The sequence below is a fragment of the Sarcophilus harrisii genome, chromosome 5 (assembly GCF_902635505.1).
Source record: "Sarcophilus harrisii chromosome 5, mSarHar1.11, whole genome shotgun sequence".
Lineage (NCBI taxonomy): Eukaryota > Metazoa > Chordata > Mammalia > Dasyuromorphia > Dasyuridae > Sarcophilus > Sarcophilus harrisii.
The window spans coordinates 65361103-65386472 of NC_045430.1; the positions used below are offsets into that span (position 1 = coordinate 65361103).

Consider the following 25370-nt stretch of genomic DNA (forward strand, 5'->3'; position numbering starts at 1 on the left):
TCCACTCACTTAGCTATTATCCCTTCATATTCACTTCAAATGTGTGTGTGTGTGTGTGTGTGTGTACACATACATTCCTCATGGCCCTAATGATGAAAAAGTTCTTCTTATGAGTTACAAGCATCATCAATCCTATGTAGGACTATATACAATTTATCTTTTAAGTCCCTCATGATTTTCCATTCTTGTTTTCCTTTTTATGCTTTTCTTGAATCATGTATTTGAAAGTCAGATTTCCTATTCAGCTCTGATCTTTTCATCAAGAATGCTTGAAAGTTTTCAATTTCATTAAATGTCAATTTTTTCCTTTGGAGGATTTTTGGTGGGTAGGTGATTCTTGGTTGTAATCTTAGCTCCTTTGTCCTCCAGAATGTCATGTTTTAAGTCCTCTGGTCTTCTAATGTAGAAGTTACTAAATATTGTACTATTTGGACTGTGGCTCCATGATACTTGAATTGTTTCTTTTTGGCTGCTTGTGATATTTTTTCCTTGACTCTGGAATTTGGCTATAATATTTCTAGGAATTTTTATTTTGGCATCTCTTTCAGGAGGTAATTGGTGGATTCTTTCAATTTCTACTTTACCCTTGGTTTTTAGGATATTAGGACAATTTTCTTTAGTTCCTTAAAAGATGTTGTCTTTCAGATAATCGAATAATTTTAAAATTATCTCTCTTGGATGTATTTTCCAGATCGGTTATTTTTGCAGTAATATATTTCATGTTATCTTCTACTTTTTCATTCTTATGATTTTTTAATTTTTTCTTGATTTTTCATAGTCATTACCTTCCATTTATTTAGTTTTAATTTTTTCATTATTAAAGTTTTTTACTTTCAAAACAAATGTATAGATAAGTTTCAACATTCACCCTTGTAAACCTTTTGTTCCAAATTTTTTCCCCTCCCTTTCCCCCACCCTCTCCCCTAGACAGATATGTTAAACATTTACAATTCTTCTTTGTATTTCCACAATTATCTTGCTGCTCAAGAAAAATCAGATCAAAAAGGAAGAAATGAGAAAGAAAACAAAAGCAAACAACAAAGTGTGAAAATATTATGTCGTGTTTCACACTCAGTCCCCACAGGCATCTGTGAGTGCACTTTGCTCTTTTCATCACAAACCTCAGTTCTAATTTTTAAGGAATTATTTTTTTCAGTGAATATTTGTGCTTCTTTTCATTTGGCAAAGTTTATTTGTTAAGGCATCCTCCTCCTCATTGGCTTTTTGTACATCCTTTATCCTTTGGCCTAGTCTTTTTTTTCAAGGTGTTATTTTCTTGAGGACTTTTTTGGTGTGTGTCTCCTTTACCAACCTATTGACTTTTTTTTTTTCTTTTGAGGATGTACATAATGATATTTAGCATTTACTGCATAATATGAGAAATTCTTCAAAGGGTAATTCAGAATTTCTTTTCTTTTTTATTGTAGCTTTTTATTTACAAAACATATGCAACCTATGCATGGGTAATTTTTCATTATTGACCCTTGCAAAACTTATTGTTCCAACTTTTCCTCTCCTTTCTCCCACCTCCTCCCCTAGATGGCAGGTAGACCAATACATACATATCCCTATAGTTATGCTGCACAAAAAAAAAAAAAAAAAAAAAAAAATCGGACTTAGAAATAAGGTAAAAATAAAACCTGAGAAGGAAATCAAAAATGCAAGTGGATGAAAATAGGAGTGAAAATAATATGTTGTGGTTCACACTCATTTCCCATAGTTCTTTTGCTGGGTGTAGCTGGTTCTCTTTATTATTGAATGAATGGAACTGATTTGGTTCATCTCATTGTTGAAGAGAGCCACGTCCTTCAGAATTGATCATCATATAGTATTATTTTTGAAGTGTGTATAATGATTTCCTGGTCCTGCTCATTTCACCCAGTATCAGTTCGTGTAAGTCTCTCCAGGCCTTTCTGAAATCATCCTGCTGGTCATTTCTTACCAAACAATAATATTCCATAATATTCATATACCATAACTTATTCAGCCATTCTCCAATTGATGAGCATCCATTCAATTTCCAGTTTCTAACCACTACAAAAAGGGTTGCCACAAACATTTTTGCACATACAACACCCTTTCCTTTCTTTAATATCTCTTTGGGATATAAGCCCAGTAGTGGCACTGCTGGATCAAAAGGTATGCACAGTTTGATAACTTTTTGAGCATAGTTCCAAATGACTCTCCAGAATGGTTAGATTTGTTCACAACTCCACCAATAATGTATCAGTGTCGCAGTTTTCCCACATCCCCTCCAACATTTGTCGTAGATAGTCCCCATTGACCTATTTTTTATAATTTTCTTGCATTGCTCTAATTTTCCATTTTTTCCCCTCAATTGATTTTCAAAATTTTCTTTGAGCTGTTCCATGGTCTGAGACAAGTCTAATTTTTTTTGGAGGCTTTGAATGTAGGAGCTTTGAATTGTTATCTTCTGTGTGTTTTGATATTCTTTGTCACCATAGTAACTTTCTAGGGCCAGATTTTTTTTTCCTGTTGTTTGCTCATTTCTCCAGCCTATTACTTGACTTTGAACTCCTTATTAAAGTAGGGTTTTGCCTCCAGGGTGGAGGATGCACTATCTTGAGCTTCAGGGGTTCTGGGCAGCTGCTTTCAGAGATACTTCTAGGGACCTGTAAGTTTTCAGTTTTTCCAAGGAGAAGTAGGTTTACTCCTCTCCTGACTTGTGGTGTGGTCTGTGAGTGCCATGGAACTGTGAGAAGGGTCACTACTGCCCTGTTATTGCAAGCTCTGGTGTGTGCTAGTGCTTCTTGCCCTCTGACAGCCATCCAGGATTGTGATTCAGTTCAGAGTATGGGCAAAGCAATAGAGTCTACCTCAGTGCTAGCAAAAAGATTCCTATAATCTCCTTCTGACCAGTTGTTTAACTCCCTTTATTGTCTGTGGGTTGACAGCTCTGGAAGCAGATGCTACTACTAATTCAATTGCCTTAAGACTTGCTCTTAGCTGGCTGGGACTGGGGCTGTACTAGCATGGCCTGCATTGTACTGACACAAACTGCATTAAATTATGCTCTATTCTTACCCTGTGTCACAGATCCTACTGACAGCAGCACCTAAGTTGTATTTAGTTTCTGTAGGCTGAAAGATCTGGCAACTGCCTCTGATTCAGTCATCCCAAAGCCTTCTGGAACCTGGTTTGCACCTGCACTGGATCGTATTCTATTCTTAACCCTAATGCCAACCTTCTAAGGTATCTTGGGCGAGAAATTCTTTTACCCACTCTTTTTGTGGGTTCTGCTGCTCTAGAATTTATTTAGAGGAATTATAGGAAGTTACTTGGATGCGTTTAACTCGGGGAGAGTTTAGGACTCGGGACAATCATTACCTTTAGTCTACTATCTTGTCTCCACCAAGCCCAGTGATTCTTAAATAGTTTCTCTTCAATTTGTTTTTCTGATCAATTTTTTTTCCCAATTTGAGATAGCTTATATTTTCTTTAATTCTTTTTTAAAAATTAATTTTAGCTTTTTTTCAACATTTCTTGCTGTCTCATAGAGTTATCAACTTCTTTTTGAGCAATTCCAATTTTTAAATTGGGTTACTTGGGTAAGATTTTATACTTAGTTACTCTAAGCTGCTAAATTTTTATTAAGCCTTTTCTTCAAAATTCTGCCTTTCCTCAATTTCTCTCCTTTAAGACTCTTACTTTCTTTTATAATGATATTTTAAAGATTTCTTTATTTTTAATAGTATTTTATTTTTCCCAGTTATATGTTCAGAAAATTTTTAATACTCATTTTTAAAAAGTATTTTATTTTCTTCCAAGTCCATATAAAGGTAGTTTTCAGCATTCATTTTTGTAAAACTTTGTGCTTTAATTTTTCCTCCCTTCTTCCCTCCCTTGCCTCCATTCTCCCCAAGATAGCAAGCAATCTGATATGGAAATTTTTTTTTAATTGCAGTATTTAACATATTTTTCATATTATACATGAAAAATCAGATCAAAGGGGGAGAAAAAAGTCATGAGAAAGAAAACCAAATAAATAGAAAGGTGAAAATACTATGCTTTGATCCACATCAGTCTCCTTTGTTCTTTCTTTGGATGCAGTTGACATTTTCCATCCCAAGTCTATTGGAATTGACTTGAATCACCACATTTCTTGAGAAGAGCCAAGTTCATGTAGGATTAACCTAGGTTCGGAGGATTTCGCATTCATCAGGCACATGTTTTAAAAGGGGAAAATATATGTTTATTATTGCTCATAACCTTGATTTGATGAACAAGATCACGAAAGAGGGAAATTTATAGTATAAAAGTAATACACAATTAACAAACACAGTGACAATATAAGAAACAGACAGACAACATACATCATAACCATTGTGAGGAAGGACTTCAGTGAATTCCTTGGCTGGGAGAATCCGGGTCACAGCACTTCAGAATCTCAAGTGGGAGGCTTTGTTAGGCAAGTAATACCAAGCTTCCTAATTGAATTCTAAAGTCTCTCCACTAAAGAGTTTTATTTTTCTCAACTAAATATTCTCAGTTAATACAGGACCCTTGAGACAAAGTAATCCCCTCAGGTACAGGATTTTTCCATCACAAGAAGCCCATCAAAAAAGAATTTATTTATTCTTTTAGGAAGATATTGTTTACTCCACGAACTGGCCAGATTCATAAAGTAAACACAGGCCTGCCATAAAAGATATTGATAAATTAAGGTGTCAGGAGAACAGCTGATCCTCCTAATGCTTCCTGAGACTAAAACTAGAAGCATATTCAAAATTCTCAACAAATTTACAAAAAGGCATGTTTAAGACTTAATGGGATTCTTCACTAGGATTTCTTACAGTCCATCACAGTTGATCATCATATAATTACTATGTGCAATGTTCTCCTACTTCTGCTCCCTTCTCTCAGCATTAGTTCATGTCGATCTTTCCAGGCTTTTCTGAAATGAGCCTGCTCATTTCTTATAGAACAAAATAGCATTCCATTTACTTCAAATGCCATAACTTATTCATCCATTCCATGATTGATGGGCATCTACTCAATTTACAACTTAACATTTATTTTTTGCAAAATTTCACCAAAAAATCCAAATTTTTCTATTTTTTCTCTTCCCCTCTTCTGAAGATGATAGGCAGTTTGATATAGTTTTTGCATATGCTATCATGTAAAACATATTTACATATTATCACCAAATTAGTCTACAATAGTCTTAAGTGAAAAAAGAAACGTCGAAAGAGAAAAGAAATTGTAAGAAAGAAAAAAGTTAGATGAAAAAATATGCTTCGATCTGCATTCAGACTCCATCAGTTTTTAATCTGGATATATAGATAGAATTTTTTTTCATGAGTCCTTTTCACATTTCTTGCATCATTGCTGAGAACTGAGTCATTCATTCATAGTTTATCATCATACAGTGTTGTTGGTACTATGTGCAGTGTTTTCCTGTTTCTGTTCATTTTACATTATATCTATTTACTATATATCTATTACTTTATATCTATCTATATCTATAGAAGTCTCTAGATAAATTTCTTTTTTCCATTATGTTCATATAATATAGCTTGTTACAGCCATTCCCTAGTTGATGTGCATCCCCTCAATTTCTAGTATTTTGCCTCCCACAGAAAAGAATGTTATAAATATTTTTGCATATGTAGATCCTTTTCCCTTTTTTATGATCTCTTTGCGATATAGACCCAGTAGTGGTATGCACAGTTTTATAGCCCTTTGGACATAATTCCAAATTTTGTTTCCTCATTACTTGCTCTATTAATTCCTTCAATATCCTTTTCTTATTGTTATAGCTAATATTTCCAGTATTATGTTGAACTTTAGTCATGATGATGGACATCCTTGATTTATTTTTGATCTTATTGGGAAAACTTCTATCTCATCCTCATTAAGATCTCTTTTTCTTTTAATAGTCTTCCTTCATTTTTTTCTAGGAATTCTAATTGAACTTGTAGCCAGGCTGAGTTTTTCTTTGATGCCTTGCTTGTAAATATTTTATAACTGTTCCCCCTCTCTCTCTCTCTCCTCCCCCCCCCCCCCCCCCCCTCCTCTCCGTCCCTTTTGCTCCCCAGTCTATATATTTTTTTTTTTGCTCTTTTTTTTTTTTTTTTTTTTTTTTTTTTTAAGGGTCTTTCTGTACCTTTCTCTAGCTGTTGAATGCCATGTCCTTCAAGGTCTTAGGGAAAGCCAGGGTTTTGTAAATTTATAGTGTGACCTAAGAAGTCTGAGCTAAGGTGAAGATTAGTCATTGTTCTTTTAACCTGAGCTTTGCAAGGTCTTGACCCTGGCTTAGGATTGATTGGGCCACATAAGTGTGGGAATCTCTTAATTGGAACTCCAGTAAACTTGTGTCCTTAGAACCCATCTGTTTGTTTTAAAGTTCTTCAGGTTCAGAGTACTAGAACCTTCGAGTTCCCCTTAGAGCTCCCTGGCCTGGCTGCTGACTGCAGTCCGACTGGGGGCTGTGTATACTACCTCGTTTAGGACTGCTGTTCACTTATGTTCTTCCTGATCCTTATCTAGGATTTGGTTCAGATTAGGTCAGAGTGGATCTCTACAAGATCTCTATTAATCCTTGGAATACAGCCATAGGTCAGTCTTTGTGCCTAGCTTCAGATCTCTTCCTGTGTCCATGGTAAGTGGCCGAGTTATGGGCTGACTTCCCTTGTAGCTCTACTAGACTTTTCTGTTTCTGCTTGGAAACACAACCATTCACCATCCAGAAACACATTTCCTTTTCAGCCCTGTTGCTAACTATAGATCCTGTTCCTAAGGTCAAATCTGTTTCCAGCTCCATGATCTAGGAAAATGACTCACTATATTTTCTTGAAGTCCTAATATTTTTACTAGTAGATCTTTGTCATTGAAGGACATTGGCATTTAACTGCTGGAGAAAGGTACAGAAAGACGCTAAAAAAAAAAAAAAAAAAAAAAAGACCAGACAAGATCTTTATATTCCCTTCAGAAGTACTGAGTCTGGTTTTAATACAAAGCCTTAATGTGGGAAGTCTGACTGAATGAAATAATAATACAATATGTATTTTTTGTGTGTATTCCAAAGTTCAAAATGAGTTGCTGGTTTGTTTTCATCAAATGTTTTCATCAAAAATGGTTTAAAGTCCCTCTATTCTATTATTTAAGGTATATTTTCTTGGTTGTAAATCAGTATCTTTTTACTTGGCAATATTGTATTACAAAATCTCTCCTTTTATTTACAGTTGAAGTTGTCAGAGCCTCTGTGGTTCTGACATCTTATTTATTGAACTACTTTCTGGCTACTTTGAAGTATTTTTTCTACCAATGTAGGACTAAATTTTATCTGTTACGGTCCCTGGAATTTTAACTTCTAAGATTCCTTTTAGTAAATGATCATTGCCTTCTATTTTTTTCTTTCTTTATTCCCATATTCCCACTTTAATATGAAATAAATTCTATGATGCATATATGCACATAAGAAATAAAATCATTTTGCTTTCTATTTCTAATACATAAGGGCAGTTTTCATTTATTGTTTCTTGAAATATAATGTCCAGATCTTTTTACAACAAAACAATGACAATAACATAGTTTTCAGAGAGGTGGGTTTTTTTTTCCAATCTTTTAACTTTTGTTATAATATTTCTTGTTTCATGGAATCTCTGAACCTGTTGGTCTCTTGGTTTTCAGAAAATCTGTTTCTGGAATAAACTTATTTTTCTTCTAATCTTTTCCTCCAATGTTTTTATTTCATTTTAAAAATCTCTTGCTTTAGTACTTCATGTAGTCCTTGTGGAAAATTCATCTTTTTTTTTTTTTTTTTTTTTAAATCTCTGCTTATATAGTGTAGAAGTGCTTGCTCTTTCTTATGGGAAACCTTTAGATCTATAATTATTTTCATACTGATTAGTATTTTTAAAAGATTTACTCATCTCCAGCTTTAGTGCTGGAGATGGAACTTTGTTCTAGAGTCTAGCTTTGGTCCCTCTTGTACTTTTGGATGGGGTGCTTGGTTCTGCCATTTCCCATTGAAGCCTCTGTACAGATCTTAGGTTCTCCTGAATCTTTGAGGTTCAGAATGCTGGACCTTCAGGTGTTCTTTCTGTTATCTCAGGAGAGTGAAAAATTACTTCCCTTGATCCTAGAGTATTTTAGTCTGAAGGTTTCTCCTTTGCTCTACTGAGGCTTTCAGGGTCCCTGGACTTTTTTAGAAGTACCCTTATCTTTGGGATTCCTAGACACAGAGCATCGCAGGCAAAAGTTCCTCGAGTCCATTTATAGTACTATCATATATCATAAGGGTTGACCTTCCTTGCAGCATTCTTTTCTTCTTGTCTTTATTCTTAAGGCCAATTTCTTGTGCAGTTTTAAGGTTGAAATACCCATTTCTCAGGTTGTTGTTGGCAGCAAGGTATTGTCATGGACTTGGAATTAGAAAGACCTGAATTCAAATCAAACTAGTTTATAGCAATTCAACCTCAGTATCTTCATGGGGATGATAATAATAGCGTCTGCTTTAGTATATTTGTTATGAGAATAAATGAGATAGTATTTTGCTATTACTATCATTGTTCTGTGAAACTCAAAATGTGCTAATTAATGTATATAATTAAAACCTTTGCAAACTTTTAACTGCTGCATTTGACTATCAATTTTTGTTGCTTTCAAACCTCATCTTGTTTTAGAGAAATGCTGTTTCTTTTGATGACTTCATATTTCTAGTCATATAGGTTCACAATCTTGGAGTCATCCTTAACTTCTTTTTCCCCACTCCTTCATATTCGGTCCATTTCTGGGTCTCATTGATTCTACCTCTTTAACATTTCTCACATTTATGCTCTTCTCTCCACTTACATTTACCATTCTAGTTCAGCTTCCTATTAATTCCTGCCTATACTACTATACTTGGAAATTCTTCTGGTCTATGGAGATGTCTTTCTAACCTAATTTTGTCTTTAGTGGTGAATGCAGAGGTAGAATAACATTTTATTTTATCACCTGGGAATTGTATCATTTTTAATACTAAATTTGTTTTTGTTGCATTTGGCGTTCCAAGACTGTTGCATTACATTCCAATCCCAAATCTAAATCACTGGACTAGCCTGAATTGGGAATGATTGAAAATTTACCTTATTCTGAATTTTTTAGTTACTAGTGTTTCCTCTCACCTCATTATACTTATATGGGTGAATGCCATTATCTCATGGGAGTATGTAAACTCTGAAAACAGGGACTATTTTGTTTTTCTTTGTATCTTCCTGCAATTTGTCTGTGTTAAATTTGTCAGATTAAATTATTTAAGACAAATTACATGTTTTTTATTGAATAGTTGTTGTATATGGTAATTATTAATATTTAGTGATATCAGTGGCAAAATACTAATACTAATATTTAGAGTCTCTTATCGTAGTCTTTGTGTTATCTAAAACAATTGACTTTTCCTTATGTATTTTACAGTTTTTCGGAAATTATCAGTGACTTCAGATTCTGATTTCCAAAGAACAATTTCAGTACTGCATAGTTCTTTCTTGGACTCTACATCTGGGAATGGTTTTCATTACAGTGAAGTGACTTTGGTGAAAAATGAAATTTTCTTAAAGGAGGTGAGGAAATTGGTTGGTCAAGGGTATAGGTATTTTGTTTTAATTTTTAAAGAAATATATTAGTCATTTTTTATTAATTGAGCTTTAGCTTTTCAGTTTGAATCCAACAGTCTTGAAGATACTAATTTAATTACCTGCATGGGTATATATAGAAAGTAAGTATGTGCACACATATGCAAGCGTGTGTATGTGTGTGTGTATACACACATAATATAATTTTATATAAGACCTGTGGTTTTTGTTGTCATAGAAAAGTTTCCAGGGATTTCTTCTACCAATGCATATCAGCAGCTTCTCTGCAAATTAGTCTTGAAGGTCATACATCCAATATATGTCAGCTTTAAAAGACTTTGAGCCTAGCTTTAGGCTAATAACACATTGCCTTATCAATATTATCATATACTAGTAAATGGGGGGAGGGGAGGAATCAAATTTTATTCATCTTTCAAGTCTGTCTTTTTAGAAGAAAGGTGGCCGGCAAATACTCTATACTTATTTACCAGATAAAATAGCATATTATAGCTTTTAATGATCACTCTCTTTTATATAGTATAAAACTTTTTATCAACAAAAGAAAGCAAGCAACTACATTCCAGAGGAACTTCATGAAACTTTTGGTTTTCTTCTGTTTGACAATGAAAAACAGGTAAGGCAATTTATTCCATTTTAAAAATTGAAATTCAAGTTATTTATGTGCAAAATGCATCTTATGTACAATTCTATACATCTTTGAGATTGTCCTTAAGCTTTTCCTCATTTTTTATTTAAGGGCAAGGCAAATCAATTTTTCAAACGTGATCTTTAGGAAAAACAATCAATGTAAACTCAGTTTCCACCCTGAAGTACATTTGTAAATTTTTACCTCTGGGAGGCAGGCAATGGGGGCTGAGACATAGGGGATGCTCAATATTAATATTGCATTTTATTGAGGATAAATTGGTTCATTTTTTTTAAAATTTAAAGGTGTCTTTTGATAACTTTGAGTTTTTTTTTTTTGTACAGTAAGTGGCTTTTTTCAGGTTAGGATGCACTTTTTAGAATTCAGGATCCAAATTTAAAAATTTAAAACTATTACTTATAATTAGTATTGAAAGTGTAGGAGAATTAGTATTTTAAGTATAGAAGAATGTGCTGCTTTGTTCAGGTTATATGTCTACAGAAGTCTATATAATATATATATATATATATTTATAAAGTTATAAACTTCTGTAGACATATAACCTGAACAAAGCAGCACAATATATATATATATATATTACCTTATTGGTAATGATGAAAAAATTCCAAGACAATGCTTCAACAATCAAGATATGCTTGGCAATTTATTTGAAGCACAACTCCATTGGGCTGGCTACATTAATTGGCAAGCATACATTTGGCATTTGAACAAAAAGATTATTTTATGGAGAACTCAAGCAGGGCAAGTGCTCTCAAGGTGGTCAGGAAAAGTGACACAAGGACACTCTTAAGGTCTCAAAAACTTTAGAAGTGATAGTATGGCATGGGAGACATTGGCACATTACCACCAAGCATGACATGTCCTCATCAGAGAAAGTGCTGGGTTCTATGGGGAAAGCGGAATTGAATCAGCTCAGGAGAATCAGGTTACTTCTCTTCCCATTCCCACTGCTAATTTTTGTGCATGGATGACCACAGTATTGCTCATCTGTAAAATCTTGGAGATGGATTAGGTTGTCTTAAAAGACCTTTTCCAGATTTAAAAGTATGTTATTGATAATGTAAGCTAAGCTATTGGTAATAATTTTGTTATTTTGTTTAAAGGCTAAACTAGTATGTCAACTTGGACTGTGTATAGGCAGCAGTACCGTCACTACTTTGGGTGATCCAGCAAAAGGTAAGGTTTTAAAGTAGATCTAATTGATGCTGCCTGTTGTTAAGGTAGTAAGGCTATTTAAAGTAAGGCTGAAAGGGCTATTGTTGTGGCTATTGTAATGTTGCCGTTGATAATCAGTTCTTGTAGGATGAGTCATTTGGGCATAAAGCCGGTGAGAGGTGGCAAGCCTCCTAGGGAGAGGAGTGGAAGAAGGATGATGATGGCTGTTGGTGTTGATTTGTTTCATAGACCACCTAGTCTTATAAAATCTATAATTGTACAGGGAATCTATGTACAGGGAAGCTTTATCTCTGTTACAGACTTAGTAATTATTATGACTTTAAATATAGGAATGAATTTTGTGATTTGTAAAATTAATTCTTGTAGGACAAATTGGAGAATTTCATAAAACACCTTAGTTTTGTGATCAAGAACACAAGTTATTGGCAGGCAATATAGTGACTGCCAGGGAAAGTAAAGGTAACAAATTGAAAGGCTATGGGAATTTTAAGAAATCTCTAGGTTCTGAGTTGAAGGGACAATGATTTGTCTTGGTTTTTCTAGGAAAAGCTTAATATTAAATTCAAATATTGAGTGGATTTTTTTTTTTTTTTGGTAACATTGTAATATTATTGTAGGGATTTTTTTCTTGTTATTTTTGGTGAGACCCCAGAGTCACACAGCTAGTAAGTATTAAGTGCCTGAGGCTGTATTTGAACTCAATATGTCCCTATATTCTGACTGCTTCTTTATGTTGGAGTAGGGGCAAGAAAATAGAACCAAAGGATTTACAGTTTTGCATAAAGATAAATGTAGCATTAAAAGTTGGTTTTTAGCTGCCTCAATTTTGGGGCATAAAAGTAATAATTTGATATATTTAGGATATTAGTTATGAAATATCCTGGGAATCGCACAATGTATAGAGGACCACCTTTGAAGTCAGGGAGACCTGAGTTTAAATGTGGTCTCAGACACTTAATACTTCCTAGCTGTGTGACCTTGGGCAAGTCACTTAACCACAATTGCCTCAGCCAAAAAAAAAAAAAGGCATTGAAATACCCTGGGAATCAGATATCTAGTTGTTTTCTGGTTGAATGATTTTTGGAAAAGGATTAAAACATTTGAATATTCTTGGTTAGGTGTATGATTTTATTTAACTTTTTCATCCCTCTTCCTTGTTAAACCTAGCCACATAGAATCACAGCTTTCTTTTCATGGCTCCTTCCTATTGAAAATAGTCGGTGCCAGGGTTAAGCTGTTAACCTAACATGTTTAGTTCTGTATCAGGATGCTTGCAAATTGAGTTGTTAACTGCATCCTGTTTGTGAAGACCAATAAAAAGATTATTTTAAGTTATTTTTTTCTCACTTCTTTTAATGAATTATATATAACTATTCATTTCATGTTTTCTGTAATAGCTTTCCAAATTTCATGAATGAAATTAGCTATCCTTTGTGTTTTAAATAAATTGTTTTACAAAGACTTAGTTTAAGATTTATCATGTATATTCTAGAAAGTTCTCTGATGTTAAGTGTTGTATTTTATTTTATATAGCTTTTTCAGAAAAGGGTATCTGCAGATTGAAATATAGTTAATAGCATTTTGAACTTTCCTAGCACATTGTTTATGAATATCTGAAATGACTGTTGTTAATAATTATAGTGAAGAAACTGTAATGACAAATATTGCTATCTATTTCCAGATGAAGATGCTGAAGCCCAGATAATTACTTTATTAAATGTATTTTATATACAAAATGTGAGTCATGCTTAATATGATTTAATGATTTCTTTGATCAATTACTAGATTATAGTTCTTAATTTTTAAGCATTGATTATTTTCTAAACTAAATCTAGTTAACTATATTCAATCTGCATTTTTAAAAATATAGACTGTTGAAAGTGTTTCACTTCTAATCAGTAGCATCTTTATTCTTGTTTTTGGAAAAAAATTATTCATTATGAAATATTAAAAATGAAATCCATTATGAAATTTTACTGAAGTGCTTTTTTGTTGTCTTACTATACACAGATCACCTTGCTGGGTCAGATTAAATTTAGTCACTTGAAAAATTATTGGTTGGTTTTTGCTTACTTGATTGTAATATTCATAAACCCTACTTTTGTGTTTTATATCTAAAATAGTGTCATGATTTTCTAACAAAAGTAAAGATGCATGTAACCTAATCTGTTTATTTACTTTTTCTGGAACTGAATTTTAAACTGTTTTCAATTTCTGTCCTTAAGTCTACTAGGCTAAATTAAGTTTTGAATACCTATGTTAACTTTCTTATACTTTAAATAATCTCTTTAGCATCAGTTAATAGATTGCTAATTTTTGCACTCTTCTAGGTGTATATATTTCCAAATATTCAGACTATCTTCATCCAAGACCCTGGTATCATGGAAAATCTGGCTACATTGTCATTTTCAATCTAATTAAGGTAAATCTATGTATTTATATACTTTTATTGCAAAAATTTATTCGCATTTATTTCCCTATATGTTTCAGAAAGTGTAGATAGACCATTGTTACATGGCATCATTAGAATAGGGTAAATTGAGAATTGAGAAAATTGAGATTATCGAAATTGAGAAAAAATGAGTTGCCATTTTATAAACATTAAAATAAAAAAATAGATTTTTATTTATAATCTATTACTGGTTACAGTTAAATCAGTGGCTGCTTAGGGTCATTGAGCTTTATCATAGATTTAGTTTTAAATAGGACCTTAATGGTCACATGGTCCAGCTCCCTCATTTTACAAACAAGGAACTTGCAACCCAGAGAAGTCAGTTAATTTGTCCAAGGCCACATGATAGACATAGTCAAGATTCAATCTGAGAGAATTAATTCATTTGGACCCTTACTCTATTCCAGTCAGTATTAATCAATTTGATAGAGTCATATCAAAGTTCTAAATATAAGGCTCCAGAACTGTGAGCTGCAGGCTCTTAAGTTTACTTGCTTAATTATAGGAAGGTCTTCCTTCCCTTGTTTTGCCTTGTGACCAACCCACGTGTGGCAGAAGTGGCAACTACATGGAAAGTCCCCTAAAATATTTTTGTATCTCTAGACCAACCCCTTGTCCAACAGGAACAGGTGACCATATTATGACACTTGGGTCACTGACTGATGGCTTATATACCATTTCCTTCTGCCCAAATTCAAGAGAGGCTGTCTATCTTCTATGGAGATAGTCCTTCCTTCACCCAACTTGTGACCTTGTTGACATATTGTTTATTTTTAGCTTATGTGTCATATGGCAGTCAGTGGAATTATTCTGTATTTTGTATAACTGTTCCCGGAATGGCTGGAATAGGAAACATCTCAGATCGTGAGGAAGATGTGGATTCCACTTCATTAGAGGAGAATATGGACTCTTTAATAAAGTGTCATTGGCTCAGACCTCTCAGATAATTTTAATCCCCACAAAAACCCCACTCTCCTGATCTTAACCCATACGCTTTCCAAGGTACCATGCTACTTCCCCAAGTTAGAGAGATGAGCTTTGGAAAACTCATTTTTAGGGAGAATGAAATTCGTAAATTACTCAACTCAGCTTTAGGATTGTTAAAGATGATGTGAATCAAATTGTCCCTTTAGTAAGAATGGAAGAATTTATAAATCTAAAGAGGCAGAATGTATAGTTAATCTCCTTAGAATGTCATTACCTTGTGGGAATTTCTCTTTGTAATAGCTATGAAAATATGATTAATTTAGGAAGTGAGATTAATAGCTCATTTGTCACTTTTATTCATTCACCAAATAGTTAATTGAGTGCCTAAGATATACAAGGCAGATTTTGGGGGAAGCATTATAGTAGGTACAGAAATGATTAAAATACAGCCCTTCCCCTTATTGTCAACTTAATGTTTTCCATGTTTGTGTTTTAATTCATTATGAAATTTTACTGAAATAATCATTCTTTGTCTCTCGCTATACACAGATCACCTTGCTGGATCAGATTAAATGTAGTCACTTGAAAAATTACTGGTTGGATTTTGCCTACTTGGTTCTAATATTCATAATGCTACTGTTTTTAATTCAGCAACATGAACAGGATAATCTGCAATGTCTTTTCTCTTGAAAAGTAGTACATATATATCCTAGTTTTCTCACAACTGAAATAGGTGTGTTGGAAACAAAATTCTGAATCCCAGTAAGGGCACAATACAATGACAAACTCAGTAAGAGTAAGCAGAACCAATTTTTAAGATGTTCCTGCAGGAAGCGGGTATGAAACTCATTTTGAGTTTACAGAGTCAAGAACATAGCCTTATATGCCCTTTTCCCAGTGCAAAGGCCCTCCCTCATCTCCCAAATGGCTGGGATAATGAAGTTAACATTCTTTCCAGATACATACACCCTTTAAATGTTTCTCCTCCTACCACATATATTGTATGACATTAAAATAAAACTTAGGTCCTCCTGGGGAAGTGAATATTATGAAGCAATTAAATATGCATATTCCAGCTAAGCTATGACCTTTGACCTAATTTCAGCTTCTTTTTTTTTTTTGCTACCCAACTAGTTCTGTCCAGTTTTACATAGTTTTCAATAGATTTCAGGAACTTTCCTGCTCCCCTCTTCTGGACTAATACTGTTTTTAGACTTATGGTTTTTCTCCCTATAGAAACATCACTGTCTGATGTTTCTCACATAAGAGTTGATTAAAAAAAAAAAAACACCATAGTACTGATTTTCTTTTAGAAATGCATCTTTTTTGGTGGTAGTAGCCTATTAATGTTCCATAAGAGCAGGTAATATGCTAAGCACTCTATCCAACATTGTTAAGATTTCAAAACAGTTTATCTAGTTTTGTTAGTCATAACTTATTGGTAAAAATGGCTTAGGCTTCAATTTTAAGACATAAATATTTGAATTTGGAAGCCCTTAAAAACTTTACTTATTTCAGGCCACTTGGGGTCTTTTGTCATGTGTGTTGTTGTCTTTTTTTTCGCATGTAATTTCTTTGGTATCTTTCCTCTTGTGGCTCCTCAAACTTTTTTTATTTTTAAAAATAATAAAAGTTCACCTCTTATATATTTTGTTCCTTTGCTTTTTTTGCTGTTTCAGATGAGTTTATAAGTTAACTTGTTAAAATTTTAACTTAAAATACATATGCATTGATTTTGCCAATTTTACTGTTTAATCCAGGTGTAGAATTGAGTTCTTAATAAAACTGAACTACATATCTTCAGTTGTAATTTATTGTTATTTAAAGGCTTCTGTTTAGCATTTTTGTTTTGTTTATCCTAGGGAAAAGTCAAGGCTGTATCTGAGAATTATACAACTAACTATACTAGTCCATCCTTTGGCTATGATTGCCATGTGGCTGCAAATATCAAAAAGATTTCTTGCAAGACAAGTCACTTTCGAGTCTTTGAGCTAAGTCAGGTATAGTCACTTAAAATGGACAATTAATAAATGTAATTATAATAAACATTTTTATATATAATGTAACATATTTATGGGTGGCTTAAAAATCAAGTAAAATGTGTATATAACTGATTCAGCACTATTCCCTTGATAATAATATTTCTGTTTTTCTTTTTAGTATTACTTCTATGAATTTTTAGGCAACAGTGTTGTTAAACGACCCAGGCAAATTCTTCCCTACGTAATTGTAGCTTTTCAGTACAGTGAACCTAACACGATGTCAACTGTAGCTCGTAAAAATATGTAAGTATTATATTCAGTTATTTTTTATGGTTTGAATCATCCTATGTCTTTATTATTTTTTAAATTGCTTTCTTTTTTCCCTCTTTTCCTAAAGGGTTGAATTTGATGATGAAGGTAAGTGAATGTTTAATTGACCATTTAGAGTCTTTTTTTAAAAATTAATTCTGAGTGCATTTATCAATTTTTCTCTTGTCTCTTTTTCTTTAAAGTCCTCATCTCCCCATGGAAAGGGCAATTAATTATTCAGGGACAACTGATATGTGATTTAACGCTCTGGTCTCCTCATGGTGCAGGAATTCCAACCCAATTGTAAGTTTTTAGTTTTATTTTCTCCTGATACTTGTGAAATACTAAAAAGATAAATATTTTGAAACTTGGATTTTATTCATATTGGAGATGTGCCTGACTTTTAGAGAATTAGTACAGAGATGTTTGTGAATCTGGATATTTGAAATTCTCATCAGGGTTTTGGTACTAGTTCTTCCACAAACTAGCTTTGTGAGATTAAGCAAATCATTTTGAACATTTACATATAAGTTCCTTGAACTATTAGGTAATGTTTGCCCTGCCAATGTTAGGTAATTATTTGTAGGTTAAGACCAAATAACAAAAGTAAAGTGACTTTGGAATGCTAAAGTTGTAATAGAAATGTAAGTTGTTGTTTGCTTTACAAATAAAAAATCTTATCCAGATCTTTTTGTGTATTTGCCTTCTTACTTCCAAGCCTTCTGCATAGGAAGTTATGGTCTTCATAATATATAGAAGAATGAAGATCATCATCCAGCACATCAGTAAAAGTCACATGATAGGGGAAAGATATCTAATATGGAAAATAATACATGTATAAAAGAGGCATCTTTCTATCATAAACATCATTTTAAAGCTTAGAATTATCATTTTGTGCGTGTGTGTGTGTGTGTGTGTGTGTGTGTATGCAGATAATTATCTCTATATATAAAACAGGTTGTTGCAGCCTTCAAAATATGTGGTTGGATTTATATGTGATATCTCAAGAGTAACAATATGTGGAAACATTGATGCTATCATGTCTATATCATATGAAGAAAAGTCATGTTTTTATGAAGTTTCCAGTAGATTTGTATGGTTTCCCATTAATCTCTTAGTTCATATTCCAGTTGTTGAAAGTGTAGGTTTTAATGTAAAGATCAATGAAAGAATTGAGAGAAATAATTATTTATAATCGGTTATAATGGGGGTCCAATTTTTTTTACCCCCCTTATTTTTCCTCAAAATCTAACCTTTTGTGGGCATTTCTAACTCTGATCAAAAAATTCAACACACCAAGACCATTTTATTCCATTGAAACTCTTACCTTACTATTGTTTATTGTTCATTGTTCATTGTTCATTGATAGATGGAGATAGATTCCTTTTATGTACATTGCCCTGGCAGAGTATTTTGTCTAGAGATGAGTCTCCTTGTCCAAGAGTGACATCATCAGTCGTATTCTTCATCCGCTCCTTATAATATTCATTTTGTCATTGTTAACAGAGTTGATTTCCACCCTCTAAGAACAACTCTTTCTCTCAATACAAGCATTCAAGGGCCGGCCTCCAGGTTTTCTCTTTGTTTCATAAGAGACCACTGACCCTCATTATATTAATTATTTACTAGCCATAATTAGTAAGTTGATTATCTCTCTCCAACTTTTCATTTGTCACAGAATAATTTTTTTTCCACTTCCCATTAGTGAAAGGCAATTTATAGTAATGAATAAAATATTGGACATGGAAACAGAAAAGATCTGGGTTCAAATTCAGCCTCAGACTCCCAGCTATGTGACCCTGAACAAGTCACAATGTTGCTGAACCTCAGTTTCTCCATTTATAAAATAGGTACTAATAGTATTTCCTGAAAGATTTGTGGGGATCTAGGATATAAAACACTTTTTAAAAATAAAGGCACTGTATAAAAAAGCATTGTATAAAGCACTTAGTAGCAGTACTGCTGTTTATAATAATAGAAAACAGTAACCTGATTTACAATTGGGTTAGTTTAATCTAGGTAAGTACTTTATAGAAAATTCATTTGTTCATACAGTGATGGAATTGACCTTTATTTTGGAAAGATGATGGGAAAATTAAGTATTCAAAAAACTTTGTATCTCATTTTGTGGCTCATTCCTAAAGGTTGTCAGTCACAATCAAAGTTTTTGAATAAAGAGAGCTTAAAAATCACCACAATTTTTCAAGATAGAATTGGAACGGAAAAAGGATTTGGTCAATATTTAAATGTTCCTAATATTTTTATATAACTTCTTAGAATTTATTTTAAATATTCAGAATATTCTTAAAAGAATTTATATATCAAATCCTATAATAAATATGTCTTAATTCAAAAATTGCTGAATCTGCAAATTATTCAATCCTTAGGATTATAGTTAAGCTAGAATTTTGTTTTTAATCTAAGTTCAGAATTGAGATTTGAAAAATATATTTGTCATTGATGTTTGTTACTGGTTTCTTTTGATAGACCCCGGCAGCTGGATGCTAAGTATGTTATGGAACTATCTACATTGAAGAAGAAGCTACCAGAATCTGCTTTTAGAAAAAGCAATTATTTGGAAAAAAAAGGTATCCAAACAGTATTGTTATTTTTTTTCTCCCCTCTTCATCCCCCAGACCCTAATTGTATATTTATACAGAAACTTGTTTCAGAATCTTTTATTCTAAGTTTTGTCTGCTGACCTGTTAAAATATGACTACATTAAAGGTATGAAATTTTGAGTACTCTTGCTTTTTGCTATTGGACAGACCTGAGTTATGACATAGATAAATGGGAATAAATTAGCATTCATAAGGGTATAATTCTTCAGATATACTCCTGATTCTTTAGATGAGAAACAAAGTCTATTCTTAAAACAAAACAAAAAGTGTAAAAAAAAAACCCAGGAAATTCTATGGTCGTTTGTGTTATTACAGAGAGCAGTGATTTTTAAAGAACTCTTTTATTTCAGATCAGATAATACCATTTCATTTAGTTATGATGCCAGAGCAAATTAATACCATGGTTCTATTTTTTTTTTTTTTTTTTGATATCTTTATTTTTTACACCTCAAACAGTTCTTTGAACCTTCCTTTGTCAAAAAAAATATAAACAGAACTGTTCATCACAGATACTACATCTGATGTACCTGTGAGAGTCTCTACTTTTGTACCAAAAGAATAATTCATCATCTGTTTACTAGAAAGCAATTCTGATTCATTTTTGTAATTTTGGCTAGAAAAGATTCTACAAAGAACCACTTTAAAAAACCCTTTATTTTTAAAAAATTGAATATTTGGAGGATATCATTCATTTTCATCATGAAGACAAAGCATTATGTTTGAAATAATAACACTTTTTTGTGTTCATTTAATGCTACTCCAGTGTTTCATTATGGAGTGACATAACTTCTCTTTTATGACTTTTCCTGAGGACTGAAAACTTTGGCTAGTTCTACCATTCTTGGACGTGTTTTGTACTCAAAACATATTAAGAAATTAACAAAACCCTCAAAATTAAACATTTAATGTTTGTAGATTCTGTAATGTTTGTTGGCACTATATGTGTTATCTCATTTGATCTATGCAAGGGTGAATATAGAAGAATATTGATAAATGTCTCAGGGTCAAGAAACAAAAATGGTCAGAAGGTTTGTAAACTACAGAAACTTTATGCCTAGTGTCCTGAATCTTCCTTCAAAAGAGAAAAAAGGACAGGAATAACTGCTTACAGATGTGGGAACCATTTCCGAATTAATGATTAAAGTATGAACATCACCTTTTCGTAGCAAGCATCAAAATGCCTATGAAACTAGGAGTAAAAAATAACAAGAGTTCAAACAACTATTATCCTACTTAAATAAGCTTTTCATGCTGAAAAAGATGAAAAATGGATGAAGGAATGGTCATCAACATGGACTGTCACCTTTTTCTCAGGACATAAATTAGTTCAGTGAGGAAGGAACTCGGAGAGAATTTGCTCTCTTGACAAATAGAAATACATGACAGTCAGGAGTAGTACTTGTTTGCAAATTATCAAAGAAGGTATAGATAGTATTGCTTCATGAAGTATCAAGAATTAGTTAAGGGAAAAATAAGTTTATAGAAAGCTTTGCATGAGATGTTTACAAGAGCAATTGTAAAATGGGGAAAGCAACTAATGGAAAATGGGGAAAAATATCAATTTCTATAACAATGTTTTCTCCACCAATGGCAGTAAAACCACTACAATTGAACCTCTTAACATCACATTTTTCAATGTGCTGTATGACAAAGTAGAACTATCAATAAAGAAAGCAAAGATGGGAAAAGCTGCTATATCAAGAGGAGTTCTGTGTTGGAGTCTACATAATTTTGAGGACCTTCTGGAATCTCAAGATAGCCAATAATTTACCAACTCTTACTGATTCTACCTCCTCCCCATCTCCTCCTCTGTCTCATTCTCTCTATATCTCCTAAGTGGTTTTCTGTCCCATTTCTAACCCAATTCTCCACATAGCTGGCAAATTAATTTTCCTAAAGCACATATTTGATTGTGGATCAAGAGATTCCCATGCTCTCTATTGCTTTTAGGATAAAATGCAGATTACTCTTATCATTTAAACCATCTACAGGCTAGTTCCAAGCTATATTTCCAATTTCATTGTGTATTACTTTCCTTTGAACATTTTGCTTTTAAGTCAAGCAGACCTGTTTATTGTCTATAAACAACTCTTAAAATAATGCCTGGCATCTTTTGATAAGATATTAAAGAAGGGAAAGGGACCCATATGTGCAAAAGCTCTGTGCTTTTTGCATAAACTATCAGATTGTTTACAATCTGTTACTATGATGTAACAGATTACCTGAAATACTCTTCATCTCTTTTCCTTTGTATAATCTCTAGCTTCCTTCAGAATTCAACTCAAATGTCACCTAACACAAGAGGCTTTATTTAATTTCTCTGGTTTTTGGTCCTCCCTCCCCTTGTAATTACTTTGTATTTAATTATTTGTGAACATGTTGTTTCCCCTAAGTATGATATAGATTCTTTGAAAGCTGGGATTTGTCTTTTTTTTTCCCTTATCACTTATCAGCAGGAGAAAATGTCAAATGATTTGGAATAATCATAAATAGTTATAAAAGGAGGAGATATATTGATTATTATATGTATTTTCTAATCATTATAAGACCTCTAGAATAATCCTTATGTGTATGAAATTATGAGAAGGGAGGATGAGGCAGTTTGTTTGCTTAAATGATATTCAACAGCACACCACATCTTTGCTGTCACAGGTACAAATAATATCTCACAATGCTATTTTTTGTTGATTAATTTTTAGAAGAATTTAATTTGCAAGGTTAAAAGATATCATTAAATGTTTTCTTTCCTACAAGTTGTCTTGTATACATGTTAAACATTACTTGAAAGATACGACTTTGTACAATGTCCAGTTACTTAATACCAAAGGAAGCACAGCTCCTATTATGGAAGAAGTTGTCCAGTGCATAGTACAAATCAGTGGTTCTCTTAGATAGTGAGCTCTCCATGTCCTCTGGGTTATATATTATTTGTGCTAATTACCATCAAGGCCTGAACAGCCTCCTAAATGAAATCAGTAGTCATTCAAGAATTTGACCTATCAGGCCACAATAAGAAAAACCAAGTGGATTTAACATGCCTGTTATACCAATTAAATATGCAGTTGGATGCACAACCTACAAATCTTGGAAGAATTTTAGGAAAATATTGCAGATTAAACAGTCAAACTAAGACCAGAATTGAATAGCAAGAAGATAATAGAATAGGATTGCATTTGGAAATTTTTTAACCCAAAGCTTCTCCCTAAAATAAAACTTGATTTAAAAAACTAATATTCTTCTAGTGGTCAATCAGCAAGATTTAATTGCTTGCTTTATGGCAGGCATGGGTTTAAGAGCTGGAGGACAAAAGTAGTCCTCAAGAACCTTGTATTCTGTTGGAGAAATTTGCATATGACTTCAAATAATGAAATAGCACTATTTCCAAAGAATCAAAATTGTGGGCCACTCAAAGAGCAATAGAAAGATGCATGATGAGCACAAGTGGATCCTACCACGATAGAAAAGCCTCAATCAGAAGCCTCCTGATGGATTATATTGTCTGTGAACTGATCTAGGTAAATTTGAAGGCATTTATCACTTTGGTGCCTGCAGATTGATGAATTGGTTCTAAAAGGTTTTTTTTTTTTGTTTTTTTTTTTGATAAGATATTAAAGAAGGGAAAGGGACCCGTATGTGCAAAAATGTTTTTTGACAGCCCTTTTCATAGTGGCTAGAAATTGGACATTGAATGGATGCCCATTGATTGGACAGTGGCTGAATAAATTGTGGTATATGAATGTTATGGAATATTATTGTTCTGTAAGAAATGATTAGCAGGATGAATACACAGAGGCTTGGAGAGACTTACATGACCTGATGCTAAGTGAAATGAGCAGAACCAGGAGATTATACATTTCAACAACAATACTACATGATGATCAGTTCTGATGGAAGTGGCCCTCTGCAACAATGAGAGGATCCAACTCAGTTCCAATTGATCTGTAATGAATAGAATATGGACCACAATATAACATTTCCACTCTGTTATTGTTTGCTTGCATTTTTGTTTTTTCTTCTCAGGTTATTTTTATCTTCTATCAACAAGATAACTGTATAAATGGGTATACACATATTGCATTTAACATATACTTTAACATATTTAACATGTATAGAAGTATCTGCCATATAGGGGGAGTGGGTGGAGGGAAGGAGGGGAAAAGTTGAAACAGAAGTTTTTGCAAGGGTCGGGGTTGAAAAATTATCCATGCATATGTTTGGTATTTAAAAAGCTATAATAAAAAAATTGGGGGGGGGTGAAGTTAAGAACAAGGAAAGATCTTTAAAAAAATGTATCTGTTGTATGTGCTACTGTTTTCACACATCTTATTTGTCCTTTTTACAGTCTGTTACCAAGGTTTATGCTTCAGCATGTATGAAGTGGAAATCTCAAACAAACAGGGGAAGAAACTAGATCAACTAACAGAATATATAAAAACTAAGGAATTGGTAAGGACATGAATTTAAATATTGTTATTTCTTAAATAATTGAAAATCTTCCACTTCACTTTTAGCAAAGTCTTTTTAGAAAATAAATCATTTCAATGATAATTAGAAAACTTATTTTTCTTCAATCTTTATTGAGATTTTTCTTTAGAGCATAAAATAAAAGGATTTCTCCACTTAGTCTTTTTAGAAAGGGCATTGTATTAGGACCAGAGTTCATATTTTGGTTCTGTTAACTGTAAGTATGATATTGACCAAGTCAGTTACCCCCCTCTGAGTCTTAATTTCTTCAGCTGTATAATAAGGGGATTGGAGTAGATGATCTTTAAAATGTTCCTTCCAGCTCTAAATCTGAGGTCTAACGATCTGTACTTTCAGTTCACTGATAATTTTATTTTGCTTTGTCTTTTTTTTTTTTTTTTTTTTAATATGTGTGTATGTGGGGGGGGGTTATTTGGTAGTCTAAAGAATTTTACTTTCACTTTTGTATTTAGGATTGAAAAGGTAAGCAATGAAAGGCCTGACTATTTTTACTTTCATTTTCCTCTGATGTGAGAAATAAAAGTGAAACTATTTTGGTTTAGAAAGCAAATTGCCAGGGCTGCTATAAATAATCTATAAGACTGTTGGCAAAAGGATAAAAGTTCTTTCTGTTTCATATTTTCACTGTGGTACTTTTTTGAATTGTGTATTACCTTGTTTCCTTCTTTTTAAAAAAAAAAAAAAAAACATTTTGGCCACTTCTAGCTATAGTGTACATTATACATGTTTGAGTTTTGTGTAATTAAAGTTAGCTATTTTATCTTTTATAATTGTGTCTTATTCTTGTTTGCTTAGAAATAAAACTTCTACCTAGAGCTGTGATAGGTCTTCAATTTGCTGTGATAAGTCTTTGATTTGCTATGCTAGGTCTGTGATTTGCTTCTCTAATACTTTTTTTTATAGCCTTATTTTTTTTTAATTTATAGAATAAAACACTTCCATAACATACTATAGTTAAAAAAAAAATTTGCACTTTAAACCACAAATCTCTCATGTATAACTTGCTATTCCATATATATATATTCCTCTGTGTGTGTGTGTGTATATATAAAATCATTCTACATATGCAATTATTAGTTCTTTCTCTGGATGCAAATAGTATTTTTATATGTCCTTTGTAGTTAATTTGGCTATTTATGATAGAATGATTTAGTGTCTTGTTATTAAAAAATT

At 32.8% G+C, this 25370-nt stretch overlaps 1 protein-coding gene across 2 annotated transcripts in view; it reads left to right on the forward strand.

The window, feature by feature from the left end:
* Positions 1–25370, forward strand: part of TASOR2 (transcription activation suppressor family member 2) — a 102567-nt gene that overhangs the window by 32695 nt on the left and 44502 nt on the right. For both annotated transcript variants that reach the window (XM_031939972.1, XM_012550842.3), the window contains exons 2-11: positions 9421–9566; positions 10117–10212; positions 11349–11421; positions 13752–13843; positions 16663–16800; positions 16961–17085; positions 17180–17199; positions 17295–17394; positions 19579–19679; positions 24055–24158. In XM_031939972.1, the coding sequence (XP_031795832.1) occupies positions 9421–9566; positions 10117–10212; positions 11349–11421; positions 13752–13843; positions 16663–16800; positions 16961–17085; positions 17180–17199; positions 17295–17394; positions 19579–19679; positions 24055–24158 (995 nt within the window). The remainder of the gene's footprint in view (positions 1–9420; positions 9567–10116; positions 10213–11348; positions 11422–13751; positions 13844–16662; positions 16801–16960; positions 17086–17179; positions 17200–17294; positions 17395–19578; positions 19680–24054; positions 24159–25370) is intronic.